At 43.7% G+C, this 16,717-nt stretch overlaps 1 protein-coding gene across 1 annotated transcript in view; it reads left to right on the forward strand.

The window, feature by feature from the left end:
• Positions 1-16,717, forward strand: part of ATP6AP2 (ATPase H+ transporting accessory protein 2) — a gene marked incomplete at both ends in the record, with an annotated part of 54,436 nt that overhangs the window by 23,665 nt on the left and 14,054 nt on the right. The window contains 3 exons of the mRNA XM_084258901.1: positions 5,936-6,134; positions 12,898-13,028; positions 14,627-14,758. Coding sequence (XP_084115027.1) covers positions 5,936-6,134; positions 12,898-13,028; positions 14,627-14,758 — 462 coding nt within the window. The remainder of the gene's footprint in view (positions 1-5,935; positions 6,135-12,897; positions 13,029-14,626; positions 14,759-16,717) is intronic.

Consider the following 16,717-nt stretch of genomic DNA (forward strand, 5'->3'; position numbering starts at 1 on the left):
CACCACTGTGAAGCTATCCGCAGCCACTGCAGCATGAGTTCAATCCCGGGCCAGGGAGCTACCCGCATGGTGCAGCAGACCTCTCTTGTCTTGCCCGCTGCTCCCCTCAGCAGTGAATTTCAGTCAATCCGCCTGTTCTGTTCCCCACTCTGTCTCTGGTGGATCCTCTCAGCCCCCGCACCGCTGGCCTTTACCCCAGTTCTTGTATGAATAAATAAATAAATCTTTAAAAAAAAAAAAAACTACCTTTCATTTGGTAGGAAATAGGGAGCCATGGAAGATGCTTGAGCATTGTTCCATGCACATTTGTAAGACTTGTTGAGGGAAAAATACCTTCTTTCCTCAATTCCCAGTCTCCATTGTCTTCTTGGGATTAAGTGGGGGAGAATAAGCAGGGACCCCAGGAGTTTCTGTGGCAAACCTATTCCAGGAAAAATACACCACTAGATTGGCAACTGAAAACTGGAACCAGACGAACACTCCCCAAATACTCCAGTTCCATCTTTCCAGAACCCCCTATGCTTATGAAAACCACTGTCACTTTAGAGGATGGAATCTGCATTTCCTCAGTCAATTTCAGGAAGCTCTTGACTCTCAAATTTGCATTCTTCCCGAGGAGAATTTGCACAAATGTGGTTTTTAGGAAATCTGAAGCAGGAAAGGTAATTTTCAGCTCCCAAGACGGGACAACAAAACCTAATTCATGAGCTATTTGCTTTGTATACTCACCACGTTGATTTTGAGTAACCAGGATTCCTGTGTCACTTGCATTTTTGGAGAGCATACACTGATCAGGTTGACATGAATATGCAGACTACTACTTGCTTATATATATCTCATCATAAATTAACAAAACACCATTTGCAACATGAAGATCTTGTATGTTTATTATTTTGGGTCAGTGTCACAGAGTCAGATTCACTGTGCGACACAGACAGAACTGGGATTCTCAGGCTGGAAGGCTGAGGACTGGATTCTGCCTTGCGGCGACTCCCCAAGGTAGATGCCATTGCTAAGATCTCCCGGAAGGCTGCTGCTAACAACCAGCCTCCACACTGACCTTTCTTTGGAAACTTCCACACTCACTGAAGACATGTTTTATAAACACAAGATTCTCCAAACATAAACTGAAATAATTACTACCAAGTGAAAGGGAGATACACCTTCTCAAGATTCAAAACAGCAACTTAGATTAAAAAAATATTTTTATTGTAAAATATAACACACACATGAATATACAACATCGATGTTCAGAATAGGATAAATATGAAATGAAACACTAGCATAACAACTACCACTTAGGTTAAGACATGACCAGCAACCCCAGATCTTTCTGCATGTTCCTTTCAGGCACATCCCCACTCTACCACCTCGGTACAGATTTTCCTTGCCTTTCTTCTATTTTGACCACCTATGCTGCATCCCTAAATGATAGCTCCTTTTTGACTATTTTTGAAATTCCTATAAATGAAATCATGCTCTTTGTTTCTTATTTATATTTGCATTATATTAGATAGTAGATAATGGACACTATTTCTCTGTTCATTTTCACTGTGGCATACTATCCCGTTGTATGAAATATACCACAACTCATTATTTATTCTATTATTAATGGGCATTTAAATTGCTTCCATTTTGGGACTACTGGAACATTACCCCTCTTACACATGCAATGCCGTGTGTTTGGGCACATGTAAGTGCATATACCTGCAGTATTTCTTCAAGGAGTAGAACCTCTGGGTCATAGGGCATTATGTTTTCAACTTTAATTGCTAAGGGCATGTTTCCAAAGATCATTGCACCATCTTGTGCTCCTACCAGCATATTAGGAGCATTTCAGTTGAATCACATCTTGCCTACACTTGGCATGGTCAGACATTTTAACTTTTGCCAACCTACTGGTGTGTTGTGGGATTGCATGGTTTCAAATTTGCATCTCCCTAACTACCAGAGAGGTTGACTATCTTTTCATATATTTATTGGCCTTCCAAAGTTCCATTTTTTTTAAGTATCTATTCAAGTCTTTTGACCATTTTTCTATCAGGTTGTTCTTTTTTTATTTTTGATTTGTAAGAGTGATTGATTTATTCTGGATACAACTTATCCTTTCCCATTTTGTGGCTTGGATTTTCACTTAGTTTAAGGCTTTTTTAAAAACTAACTTTATTTTTTAGAATGGTTTTAAATTTACAGAAAAATCAAGAAGACAGTACAGAGTTCCCACATACCTCACACTCAGTTTTTCCTATTATTAATATCTAATCTTAGTATGACACAGTTGTCATAATTAATGAACATAGATTGCAATAGCATTGTTAACTAGAATCCATGCTTAGTTAGAATCCCATTCAGGAGACCACATTACATTAATTGTCATGTCTCTTTAGACTCCTCCATGTCTCTTCAAGTCTCCTCTTCAAAACTCTTGTGACAGTTTCTCAGACTTCCCTTGTTTTTCATGATGTTGATAATTTTTGTGGAGCACTGGGCAGGTATTTTGTAGAAGCTTCCTCAGTTGGAATGTGGCTGATGTTTTTCTCCTGATTACACTGGCCTTATGAGCTTGGGAAGGAATGTGGCTGATGTTTTTCTCCTGATTACACTGGTCTTATGAGCTGGGGGAGGAAGTCCACAGAGGTGAAGTGTGATTCTCATGACATCATATCAGGGGTACATGTTACCAACATGCCTTATAATGCCCATAATGCACAGTTGATTCTGTCCTTTATCACCTGGCTGAGATAGTTTGTCAGCTTTCTCCACTACAAACTTACTTTCTTCCTCCCCATCACTTTTCCATATTGTATATGGTGTCTTTTGAAAAGAAGAAATTCTTAATTTTAATTGAGTGAAGGCTGCCTGGTGTGGAGGAATGGCATAGTCCCGACTGCCACAGGGCTTCCTGATGGCTAATTTGCAGGGACAGGTCATCTCATCACCCTATGGGATCACTCAGCACTTAGAGCTGGAATTAATGTGGGGGAGGGAGTTGGAAGTGGCAGAGTTAGAGAAGCAAACAGAATTATATATTCTTTTGAATCTTATATCTGGACTTCTACTTTTGAAATGCAAGAGCCAAGAATTTGACATCTGTGTTTCTGGGTTCTTCTCTCCCCTCAAGGCAATGATGGCTCGAGTTTTCGCTATTTGGCCTGAGAGGAGCAGTGAGGCCAGGATGGGGAAGGAGGCTTCCTTTAGGCTAACATATGGGTCATATACTTCAAATATTATCCTGCCACACACATATCCACCTTTAAATGCTTCAATGGAAAAGTTAACCACACACCACCGGTTGTTTACTGAGTGCTAAAGATTGAATCAGAAGGGCTGCTTTCATACAGCAGAACTGCTGACGATTCAGAATGTGACCTTGAGTACATTTGCCCTTCCCCGGGTTTCAATCTCTCAATCTCTGAAACAAGGAGAAGACTTCCTACAGCGTTTATTTTGCTGATTCCAAGGCTATAAGAAGCAGCAATGCCCCATTTGAGACCTCAGATGAAAGGGGGCCTTAGATTTAAAGGATAAGCTACTCACCCTTAGCTCAAAAAAGGATGTTATTTCTCAAGACATAAACAGAGTATGAAAGATTGTGAGATTTTGAGGTTTTCTTAGGGGGAGAAAGGGAGAGAAAGGATTTATTTTATATTTGAGTCTATTTATAATATTTTTGGTCTTCAAATTAAAAGAAATAAGAATGTCCTAGGACTCTTTCAAGAGCAGAATTCACTCCCTTTCCTGTATCATTAGGATGCATGAAACTGTAGGAGCTCTGCTCCACTTTTAGTTGATCGTGTTCTTAAATAAGATTTATTTAAACAAGCTCTTTCCCAGCCTGTGGTTTAGAACCTATTCTAGGACATGCAGTAAGATGAACAAAGAGTAAAGTTTTAGTTGATGGGAAGAAAAATGACTCCATCATGCTTAAGCTTTAGACATTTTTGGTAATCTAATAATTTCACATTCCTAATAGAAAATTATTCTTTCCTGCTTCAGATTTCCTGAAGGCCTCATTTGTGCAAATTCTCCTCTGGAAGAATGCAAATTTGAGAGTCAAGAGCTTCCTGAAATTGACTGAGGAAATGCAGATTCCATCCTCTAAAGTGACAGTGGTTTTCATAAGCATAGGGGGTTCTGGAAAGATGGAACTGGAGTATTTGGGGAGTGCTCTTCTGATTCCAGTTTTCAGTTGCCAATCTAGTGGTGTATTTTTCCTGGAATAGGTTTGCCACAGAAACTCCTGGGGTCCCTGCTTATTCTCCCCCACTTAATCCCAAGAAGACAATGGAGACTAGGAATTGAGGAAAGAAGGTATTTTTCCCTCAACAAGTCTTAATATGTGCATGGAACAATGCTCAAGCATCTTCCATGGCTCCCTATTTCCTACCAAATGAAGGGTAGTTCTTTTTTTCCCCCTTTAAGTATAATTTCAATTTTACTCTTTCCCAGAGGACAGTTTTTCTTCAGTCTGTAAGGAAGTCATGGGACAGCAACTGCTGGTCTGAATCCAGGTGGGGGTCCTGGGCCCTTGCTGGCTTCAGAACACTGTCTGACTATCTTGCTGTGAATAGCACAACTCACGCAGTCATATAATTCTGTCTTAAGCTTGGGAAGCACATAGGCTTCGAAGACACTTGCTTTAGAAATATCCTTAAGGTTTCCAATGCCAAATTTCTTTATGACCTTGTCCTTGGCTGCAGGTGGCCACTGTCCTTTTTTTTGCCAGCTGTTATTCCTTCTTTCTTTGGTCATTTTGGAAATAGGACCCAGGACAAAGTGTAGTTCATTTAGGGGAAATTCAATATCCTCAATATACATGGTCCTGACTGAAAATTTTAGTTCTATGTGCCTCCCCTATAAACCTCTTCTTTGGTTAAACAGTGAATACTCAACCTGACAATGCTTTCTCCCGGCCACACCTTAAAGTTCTTGCTACCTAGAGTAATCTCCCCATCTCTTATCCTTGCATATTGAAAGCACACCCATCTTTCAAGGTCATCAGCTGCGGTATAATTTTCGGACCACAGACGCTACACTGTGTCACTTCTTGCTTCAAACTACAGGCAGAAACTGTGAGTTGTAGGAAGGGAGTATCCTGGTCTAATGAATCTATCTAGTCCTCACTTAACATTCAGTTAATAAAGGAACTAATGAATGTTCTTGTCCAGTCACTCCCAGTAGATTGGGAAGTTTTAGGAGGGTTGCCAGATTCAGCAAATCAAAATATAGAAAGCCTTCTTATATTTGAATTTCACATAAACAAAGGATACTTTTCTTAGTATAAGTATGTTCCAGGAAATATTATGACACCCTTAGACCAAAAATTATTCAGCATTTATTTGAAATTCAGACTTAACCGGACACCTTGTATTTTATCTGGCACCCCTGCTAGGAGGATGGAGATCGATTCCTCGAGGCGCCCAGCTTCCTCCCAGCAGGTGCTCAGCATCTGTGTAATTGTCAGAGCGAAACCAGCCTCGCCGCTTTCACAGCTGCACCGACAGCGGGGAGGAGCCACAGCGACCGGGAAAGACAGACAACCCAGTCAGGGACTGTCAGACGAGACCGGCCAAAGGGTCCGCACTCGGGAGGCAACCTCAACCCGCCGGGCTCTCTGGACGCCGGAGCCCGGCTCCGTCATCGCCCCCCCCGCCTCCCCCCTCCCCCCCACCTCCCCCCCCACCTACCCCCTACCCCCCACCTCCCCCCTCCCCCCCACCTACCCTCCTCCCCCCATTTTCCCCCCCTCCTCCCCCTCCCCACTGCTCCATACCACCTTTCTACCCCCTCCCCCATCTCGTGACCGGTAGTCACGGGCCGGGGGGCGGGACTGCCCGTGCTCCTCATTGCTGCCTACTATTGGCAGGTGCTTCCATCCATCACATTAGGTCCCGCCCAACAGGCTGACGTTGCCCAGGCTACGTCTCTCCCGCAGGCCACGGCTTGGCTGGCGATTGGTGGAGAAAGCGGAGGCGACGACGGGGCGGGTCCGGGGAGTCTGGACGAGCAGGAGCGCGTCACCCCCCAGCGCTGCGGTGGTCGCTCGCGTCCCGCCGCCTTGTTCCGGGTTATCCTGCACTGCTGCGGCCGCCGTGGAACCATGCGTGTACCCTTTCTACTCCTGTTGTTCGCGGGTGAGGACCCGGGGGCGGGGGGGCGCGCTCCGGGAGACCCTGAGCCTCGGGGGTCTGGGGCGGCCGCGGGGCGGGTGCCGCAGTGCGGACAGCCGGCGGCGGCCTGGCCCCAGTGTTCTCCCTCGCCTCCTGCCCGGACCCGCCGGTGGCGGCGCGGCCCGCTGGGGCCGGGGCTGGCTGGCTTGCGTGGGGGGCACCTGAGCCGGTCTCCACCCTTCGCTTCTACGAGGAAGGTGCATCCGCCTGTCGTCCCACCTGCCTCGGTTCGGGTCTGCCTCTTCCGGCTCGGGAGGCGCTAGGGGAATGCGGAGGCATTTCTCAATTAGCTGTTGACCCCGCAGCCCTCTGCAAAGACGGAAAGGCAGACTTAGCTGCTGCGTTTCTTTGCATTTTCCAGTGTCTTCATTTCTAGCGGCTGTCATCAGTAAAGTGTGAAAATCTCTTTCCTTACTAATGTATCTTTCAAGATACAAAAGTTGGAGATGGAGTAATTGTTCTTGTGTGATTGTTTCTAGAGGCCAATTCAAAAAGCCCCCACTCTATAGTTTGTACTGGTTCCCAATTTTAAGGATTTGGAAACTGAGACGTGAGTCATGTTCTTAGGGTCACATGTCGAATGTAGCTTTGGGAATGGAACCTAGGCTCCCTAGCATTCAGCAAGGGGATTGTAAATCAGCTAATATTTCACCTCTTACTGTGTTTCATGCGATTCATTTAATTTTACAAGCAGTCCTCTGAAGAGGCTAACATCCTCATTTTAGAGCGATCAAGCCTAAATAAATGACCCAATACCTCATAGGTAGTAACTGGCAGAGCTGGAACTACACCCAGATCAGCTGGTTCCGCGCACGGTACTTTTCCCTTATATGTGGCACGGATAATGGAAATGCTATTGCTATGTGAGGATGGAGGGAGTGATGAGGGCAGGGACTGGGGTTCCAGACAGTGGCAGACAAGAGGCCAAGTTGAGAACAATTTGGAGGAAGGGGGATTCTTCTTCAGTGCGTCAGTTTAAACTACAGGTTAAAATTAGAGGGGCCTGTGCCCCTGCAGTGTGAGGTGCTCTGGGAGGTCCCGCTTTTGGAATGGTGATTTAATTTCGCCGAGGGGTATACGCCAGTGATATTCTTGAAGTCTGCAGGTCTTTACCTTCCCTGGAGATGGCCAGTGTTGTCTGTGGATGAGAGTTCCATTTATTTTCATAAGTTTTAGGGTTGTCGTGTCCCTTTTGTTTCTGCCTCTAGAAAGGTCATTGTGACCTATCTAGTAAGTTACTTTGGTGGGGGGAGGGGTTAATTTTCATTATTGGAATTCAGTTTTTGAAGTTTAGAAATCTTTTGACACTGTGGTTTAACTGGACAGGTATTGAAATTCCATGTTTTGATGTTATGATTAATATTCTTTTGATTTAGGGAGGCTTAGCGTTTTTTGGTTTGTTTTTGGGCTGAGGCAAAATAATTGCTTCTGTATATGGTTTGAGCATGCTTTCCTAACTAGAATTATCTAGTTCATACAGACCAGGAGTCTGATCCTGTCAGTTTTTGCATTGCTTGAACTTGTCGGATGATGTTAAATTACTGTTTTCCACAATGACTAAATATGATCTAATGGAAAACAACTTTTAGAACCCTGACTTCTCTATTTGGCAAAAATAATGCCTTTTAAAATGGTGTTGCCAGTCCAGAGGGAGACTAGCGGATGGGAAGTGTGGTTATGAATACCATGTCATGAGGCATATTTGGAAAAATCAGATGTTTAGCCTGGAGAGGAAAAGCCAAGCACAAACAACATGGAATTTAAAAGGATGTCATGTAGAAGAGGTGTTTGATTTGGTCACTGAGGCCACAGAGGATAAAAGTCGGACCCATTTTTCTACCTACTGATTTCATCCACCATTCATAGATCACAGTACAGTATGGTGGGAGTTTCCAAAGGGAAAGATACTTATTCTGTAACCTAGACTGGGAGTGCTGACGGAAATTTCCCTCAAGTAGGTGCCTCACAAGGCAAGTGTGTGAAAGGTTGAAGTGGGAAGGAAAGGCATTTTAGACAGAAAAGCATGTGTAGAAGTATGCGTGAATGCAGAAGATCAAATAGTTTGGTAGGAACAGAGTGTAGGAGATAAGTTTGAAAGAGCCATGGGACTTAGGAGGAGATGCTCAACAGACTGTTGGGTGTGCTGGAAATAAAAACCTGTTTTTTGTGTTTGCAAGAGATGTACACTAGGAAAGCAGTGAGGGTCAAGAATGGAGCCCTCAGATCCCCAAAGTGGAGTATGCTGAGTGATTTCTTGAATAACAGAATGTACTAGAACTTCATTTATATCCATTTTAAATTTCATTTTAAAAGCAATGATGGCCAGGGCCTTCAAGGGGTTAAGCACTGCGCTATGAAGCAATCCGCAGCCTCTGCAGCACGAGTTCGATCCCCGGCCTGGGAAGTTTCTCCCCAGGGAGAAACCCACATGGCGCAGCAGACCTCTCCTGACTCGCCCGCTGCTCTCCTCAGCAGTGTATTTCAGTCAGTCTGCCTGTTCTGTTCCCCACTCTGTCTCTGGTGAATCCTCTCACTCCCCACACATCTGGCCTGTACCCCAGTTCTTGTATGCATAAATAAATCTTAAAAAAAAAAAAGGCAGTGATGGCCAGATATATTGCAGAATGTCCCTCAATTTGGATTTGTCTGATGTTTACTTATGCTTAAGTCGGGGCAAATACTACAAAATTTTCTCACTCTTTAAAATTTTCAATATTTGTGTGCTTTGTAATGTATTATGAAATTAATCTTATAGGTGTCTGTAAGTAGACATATATAAACTGGAGCTACTTTAAAATTTTGAACTGAAAGGTTGAAATCTGATGTTTGGACATTGTTGCTTAAAAGGATGGATGGAAAGAGAAAGAAACTGAGAAGCAGCCAAAAGGATTGGAAGGAAAACCAGGGGCCTGGACTTCAAGAAGGCAACGCAGGAGATGGTCAAGGAGGGAGTTGCCAGTGTCAGATGCCTTGGACAGTTAAGTTAGAGGCTGAAAATTGTCTTTTGGATTTAGTGAATTGTTTCAGTGGTTGGTGGTGTCAGAAGCTATGGGTTAGGAGTAAACGTGAAATAAAGACACAGAGAAGCACCCTTTCAGGATTCTTCTTTTGAAGGGAAACAGAGGCAGGTGGAGGCTGGTAGGACCAACGGAGGTTTTTTATGGTTTTAATTTTAGAATAGGAGCACTCCGAGTATATTGTATGCTGAAGTAGAAGAGTGCCAGATAAGAGGGGGAAGTTGTTAGCGCAAGGTGTGACTTCACTCAATTAGTTTTTATTTATTGAGTACCTGTGTGTTTTAGCACTGGGGATATTTAGTGAGCAAGATAGACAAATCTCTGCCCTTGTGGAGCTTATGTTCTACGGAGACAACTTTTTATATCTACAGCCACATAGCCTCACATGTCTGTTCCAGAATAGTGGTTGAGTAAACTTTGAGTAATAGAAGAATGAATGGTTTCTAAGAAGGGCCGCATGTGGAGGGAGAAGAGGTAAGGGCAGGAACTTGTGCTGATAAATGTGTGGTAGAGGAGAAGCAAGTAGGTGGAGGAATTCTCTTTTTCTGTAGGCTGGAGATGAAGTTATCTGGTGAGACTGAGTTTGGAGTCATAAAATAGGAAGTTGAAAGAAGCCGGGAAGCTGATTTCAGTTCAGTACAAGGAAAAACTTCTGAAAGGACTGTGTTGGAACATTGGAGGTGATTGCTGTCAAATGTCTTGCTTGTAACTTAGGGTGGTCTCCCTCTTCACTGTCCTACTCAGGTAGAGGATGGGTGACTTTGTCAGGTATCCCAGATACCTGCATTAAGCAGCAGTTGGGACAAGATAACCTTTCTCGGTGTAGGAGTGCCTAACTCTAGGTTTTCTAAATCTCTAAGCCCCTGAAAGAACTTGTACAGGCACAGCAGTGCATTTTAACTACAAAGTTGATGTAAAGTAATTTCATGTCTCTTTGCGGGGGTGGAGTGACTTGGGCCATGTCTCAAAACAGGCCTGTCTTCAGATCTAAACATGTTTTTTTTTAATGTGCGTGCTATTTGGAAAGTATAGGTCTCTTGCTGCCCCATTTTCCTTAGCGTTTGCAGTAACTACTACTTTAGTGAACCAAGATGTGTTACCAGTTACGGAGGACCATCCCATTCTGCTAATTATTTTTTTTGTTCCACCTTCAGCTGAAACAGTGGGAAATTCCTGCTCTGGCAGCTGCACTGAATTGAAACTCGTAACTTTTCATGTTGTATCAGCACCATCCTGAGGCCTTTTATTTACTGTCAATACTGTAACACCAAAACATTTACTGTTGCTTCTAGCCTTATTCCCATATCCTGTAAATGGTACTTTACTTAGGTCAAAAGAGTAGCAGCGATGATTTATTAAAGTCTGATTTTCCCATACTTGGCGTGACGGAGATTTGGTTTGGACTTGGAGGTGATCTTTTGATAGCAACCCAAGAGTCTCCATTGGCCTAGTGAGAGCTAGGCACACGTGATGGAGGAAGAGGCCAAATACCTTTCTTAGCCTTGGACAGTCTATGAAATGGTCTCTTTATTCTCATCTCTCACCTTGTAACTCCAGGCCCCATCTCCCTAGGCCAGCTGTCTCTGTTACTATCGTGATACTGTGGTTCATAAGTAGTATATGTATTTGTTTTCAGATCACCCAATTTTATTTCTCATATATATTTAATCTTCATCCGCAGTTCCTGGTTTACAGCTCCCCACACCCTTGGGATTTTCTGAATACCTCGAGCAATATTTGATCTTTGCTTCTCAGTTTCTGAAGAGCCATAAAAGTAAAGCGGGTGTCGGGCCTCCCTGGTGGTGCAGCGGTTGAGTGCTGGGTTGCAAAGCTGCCCGCAGCCTCTGCAGCAACAGTTTGATCCCCAGCCACCAAGCAAGGGTCCCACATGGCGCGCAGACCTCTCCTGCCGCCCGCTGCTCCCCGCAGCAGTGTACTTCGGTCCTTCTGCCTGTTCTGCTCCCTGCTCTGGCCCCGGTGAATTCTCTCACCCTCCTGCGCTTCTGACTGTACCCAGTGCTTGTATAAATAAGTAAATAAATCTTTAAAAAAAAAAAAAAAGGTAAAGTGGGTGTCTTGTGAGCACAAGCCCCTTTCCACCCCAGCTGGGCTGTGCTAGTGGGTGGCTGTGGACTACCCAGATGGATGAGGGCTGGCTGTTTAGGAACCTACTGTGGAGAGAGGTTTGGAACTTTTAAGTCTCATCCCCAGGTTTCTGGGGAGGGGATTGGAGGGGCTGGAGGTTGCATCAGTCACCTGTGGCCAGTGACCTGTTTGTCAGTCATGCCTAATTGAAGAAGCTTCCTCAAGAAACAGAAGCAGGGCCTTTGGAGCACTTTCAGCTTGGTGAGCAAGTGGCAGTGGGGGGAGAATGGCGGACTGGAGAGGGCCGCAGTGCCACGCCCTTTCCCCATGCCTTGCCTTACGCCGCTTTTCCATCTGGCTATCCTGAGTTGTAGCCTCTTATTAATAGATAAACCAGTGCTCTAGTAAGTTAGACAATTTCTGAGGTCTGTGCACTGCTCTAGCAAATTAATTAAACCCACAGAAGGAGGGAGTCATGGAAACTGCCAATCTCTAGCCAGTCAGTAGGAAGCACAGGTTATAACCTGGACTTGCTGGAGTCGGAGGAGGGTCGGGGGAGTCTCCTAGAACCGAGTGCGCCCTTACCCTGTGGAATCTGTTGCTGCTCTGGGTTGTGTCAGAACTGAGTCAACTTCTCCAGCACCCGACTTCTCCAGCACCCTGCCGGTGTTCGAAGAATTGCTCATTGGTGTGGGAAACCACCTCCTACGTGGGACGGATATTGTGTTTAGAACACTTAAAAGAATGTCAGAATACCTTTCCTCACCTCTTGATAAATTCAATGGAAGCACTATTTACTGGACATTGTTTCTAAAGCCCAAAGTGTTTTCTATTTGACTGGTAACAAGTGCACCTCCCTCCCACGCCCACCCCATTTGACAGTCCTGCCATCACTAGGGTTGCCTGTGGGACATAAGGAAAGATATGATCTATCCTAAGATACACAAACCTGCCAAAGCTTTCGAGTGAAATTCTAGGAATTATGACAGGGTTGATGGTAGAAAGAATTTAGAGATTTCAAGTTTCTTTTTTTTAATCATAGTATAATGAGTTTATTTGTGCTCCAAAATATTTCAGTTATCATTATGCGCCTTTCCACTGAGTGACTTCATAGGTCATGGCCAACATAGAACTTGGAGAGGAAAAAATATGGAACATTTCATAAATGTGCATGTCATCCTTGTGCAGGGACCACTCCAATCTATTAAAACTCGTTCCCATTTTAGTGTATATGTTGCCGAAGCAAGCACTCAAGTTCCTTTTCTCCCTTTTTAGTCTGTGCCAGCGTCTTTGTGTTGTAAATTCTGAGGAAAATGCAGTTGATTTCTAGTCCTTGCCAAATTTGCCACATGCCCCTATTTAAGGGTCACCTGTAAGAAGGCCTCTAGATCAAGGCCTTAAGAGATTCCTCTTTCATTCTTAGACCTTTGTTACAGCAGAATTTATGAACTTAAATTTTGGGGATGATCTTTGAAGAAGAATTTATTGTTAAGGATTTAGCATTTTGTCCAATCATGTTTTAGTATGCTATATTGGTGGAGAAGGGAGAAACATGCATTCTGTTTTCAGTGTGGATGCAGAAGATTTATGATGCTGATCACTCATTTCCTATGTTTTCTTCTCAGGTGTTTCGGGAAACGAATTTAGTATATTAAGATCACCTGGGTCTGTTGTTTTCCGAGATGGAAATTGGCCTATACCTGGAGAACGAATCCCAGATGTAGCTGCATTGTCCATGGGCTTCTCTGTGAAAGAAGTATGTGTATTTTAGTTTTCATTTGGATCTGCTTCTGTAAATTTTTTTATTTCTATTAATGACCCAAGAAAGCAAAGTACATTTAGTACCCCTTGCAAAAGTAAAACTTGTTTGTAGTTAGGAAAATTTTAGGTAAGTGTTTCCAACGCAGCTTATGAAAACAAATCATTTTAGAGCACTAATTATGTAATAGTTTATTCATAGTAGTGAAGTTCTTATGTAGAAGAGAATGCATCTGTCCTATTACTGGGATATAAAATTTTTTTCAGTATACATGATAAAGATTTATATCTTAGTTTAGGCTACTATGACAAAGTACCATAGACCAAGTGGCTTATAAGCAATAGAAATTTGTTTATCACAGTTCTGGGGGCTGGAAGTCCAAGGTCTGGAAACCAGCATGGTTAGGTTCTGTTGAGCACCCTCGAGGTTGCAAACTGCTGATTTCTTGTATCCTCACATGGCATGGGGACAGAGTTCTCTTGGTCCCTTTTATAAGGGCACTAATCCCTTTCATGACGTCTCCACCCTGATGACCTTATCACCTCCCTTAGGTCCCACCTCCAAATACCATCACATTAGGGGTTAGGGTTTCAGCATATGCAAACGTTCAGTCCACTGCAGTTGGTTATGAATGACAAAATGTATGTGCATCTTGCCTGAGTTTAGGACCATAGTTTGGTCAGTAACTGTGGGACAGCCTAGGATCTCAGTTTCCTAGAATTAAGCCCTAACCTGTTGTAATTGGCTGCTTACCTGATTTTAGCAAAGGGGCCTAGATCCATTCAGTATGTGTGATCTGAAGCTAAGGGCCAGAAGAAAGGAGATGCAGTTTGTTCTGTTCATCATCTCCCACTTTATACGTTTGTTGCTTTTGATGTGGTCTCTAGATACCATCTGTCACTCAAAGGTCCTTTCTTCCTAGGTCCTCAATGCCCCTGAAACCAGAAGCAGTGCTTGGAAACTGCCTCCTGCTGGGCCTGGGGAGAGAGGAGGCATAGGGTGGGAGGGAAGGAGCCCCAGATCTCCTTGCATGACCATTTGCATTTAAGAATGTAATTTACAAACTAAAATTTGACTACAAACAGCTGTCAAATAACTTAGAAAGAGTTGCTAGTGAACTAATGTGAATTACTTCTAGCAGGAATTTTGTTTTATTTTTGAAGAGTCTAAGGAATATTTGAATCAACAGTCTTGCTACATCACTTTGAAGATAAAATTGATGCTATAATAAGGGCAAAAAATAATGTGGGGGGATGAAAATGGCCATGGTTATATGAAGAGAATAATTTTATAATCTGGAATTTGAAAGGTACCCATGTTTTATTGCCACCTTTTTTTCCACAAAAGAATTAAGATGACTCACTACTAGGTTTTATTGTTTCAAATATGTGTACATTTTAGAAAATGAAGAAGGTAGAAGTCAGTATCCTTGATTAGGAGATTGTAACTCCTGCCTTCAATAAAATATTTGCTTTTCCTGTGAATTTTCATTACCACTGTCAATCCAGAATCCTTTAACTCCATTTCCCGGATGTCATGGAAGGATGATTTCCCAAGTGCATATTTAAGCTGCTTTTGTGCTTTTCAATGTTTAGGACCTTTCTTGGCCAGGACTTGCCGTGGGGAATCTGTTTCATCGTCCTCGGGCTACAGTTCTGGTGATGGTGAAGGGAGTGGACAAACTTGCTCTACCCCCAGGCAGTGTCATTTCCTACCCTTTGGAGAATGTGAGTATTTATTACAAAAAATTAAAGGGATGCATTTTTAATTGCCAGCTAACCATGATGAATTACATACTAAGCACGCCTTTCTTGTCTTTATATAATGTACTGATAGGTGAAACACAATTTCTTATGGTTTTTTTTAAGATTTATTTATTTATGCATACAAGAGCTGGGGTGCAGGCCAGAGGTGTGGGGGGCGGGGTGAGAGGATTCACCAGAGACAGTGGGGAGCAGAACAGGCAGATCTACTGAAATACACTGCTGAGGGGAGCAGCTGGCAAGACAGGAGAGGTCTGCTGTGCCATGTGGGTAGCTCCCTTGCCAGGGATCAAACTCGTGCTGCAGTGGCTGTGGACAGCTTCACTGTGTTGAGACTTAACCCCTGGGCCACCAGGGAGGCCTACAATTTCTTGCTTTTTAAATGATATGAGGGTTGTATATTTATTGAGACTGCATATTTATTGGCTGTTCTCTGAATGAGAGTTCTTTCTAAGAGGTAGAGAAATTGCCCCGCTCAGAATAGTCAAAAGCTCAAAAAAGAGAAGCCAATTAAGGGTATATCCTGCTGACATTTTCTTGAGCATTATCTTGTCACCTTTCCTTCAGAATTTTACCTCTTTTTTATGTAAAGAGGAGACTGGAGTCTATTTTGCTGGCTCACTTATTCAGGCAATAGGGCTGATTGAGCTGTGGTGAGAGGCCTGCCTTCCACTGCAAGCATGTAGAAGTCACCAGCGCACTCTTATGTGTAGTACTAAATTTCGGGGAAGGCGGTGGCGCAGCGGTTGAGCGCTGGGTTGCAAAGCTGCCCGCGGCCTCTGCGGCGCCGGTTCGATCCCCGGCTGCTCCCCAACCACCGGTGGAGGGTTCCACATGGCACGCAGACCTCTCCTGCCGCCCGCTGCTCCCCGCAGCAGTGTACTTCGGTCCTTCTGCCTGCTCTGCTCCCCGCTCTGGCTCTGGTGAATTCTCTCACCTTCCCGCGCTTCTGACTGTACCCAGTGCATGTATGAACAAAAACAAACAAACAAACAAATAAATAAAACAAACAAACAAACAAACAAACAAATAAATAAATAAATAAAAACAAATAAATAAATAAAATGCCTCTATTAAAAAAAAAGTAAATAAATAAAATAAATATTAAATTTCGGGGAAGGGATACACACAGTGCCAGATATGAATAGGAAACTCAAAAGCCACAGTGGTGAGCAGGAGCTGAAGCTGAGATTGTTCCCTGCAGTAAGCTAGGCACTGTGAAATGCTGTCATGCTCCTGAAAGGAGGACTAGTAAAACCCCAGCTGCCTGGGGCTACCGTGGGGAGCTGGCCTGTCTGTGGGACCCAAAGAATCCCCTAAGAGAAGTTGGAGCGACAGGCTGCGCCATGCAGAGCAGTGTGCTCCAAATTCACACCACCCACCCAAAGGGGCCACCTCCACCTCCCAGGCTCCTTTGGTAAAAAGTTGAAGCTGAGTCAAATTTATAAAACACTTGAAGGAAAAAAGTACCATGAGAAAGCCAGCAGGTGCCACAGATAGGATTCCTCCCCGCCTAGAACTACAGATAGTAGACCAGTCTCAAAAAGAGATTTAAAAATACATGCATTAGAATTGTGAAGGAGTAAAGGAAGACAGAGAAGCTGTTATGCCTTTAAAAAACATTTTTGATATGTGGTCCTTTCAGTGATACTCAGTTCTAAACATTACATAGTTTGTACTAATCTCCTGAATCTTTGCGTTATTTAGAAGTGTAACAGGGTGGTCCCGGATGGCAGATCCTCTTTAGAGCAGGCAGGTTTGCAGGGTCTGGGCTGTCCCTCTCCCTGCCCTGTAACAGAAGTATTTAAATGTGTGAGGATTGTTTCAAACAATTTTTAATTTCTCAATTTCAAATTTCATTGCATTATAAGATTGTGGTCTCTATGAAGCATCACACAGATGAGTTCCCCCCCACACACACAG

The sequence above is a fragment of the Talpa europaea genome (genome assembly GCF_964194135.1).
Source record: "Talpa europaea genome assembly, chromosome: X".
NCBI classification, from domain to species: Eukaryota; Metazoa; Chordata; class Mammalia; order Eulipotyphla; family Talpidae; genus Talpa; species Talpa europaea.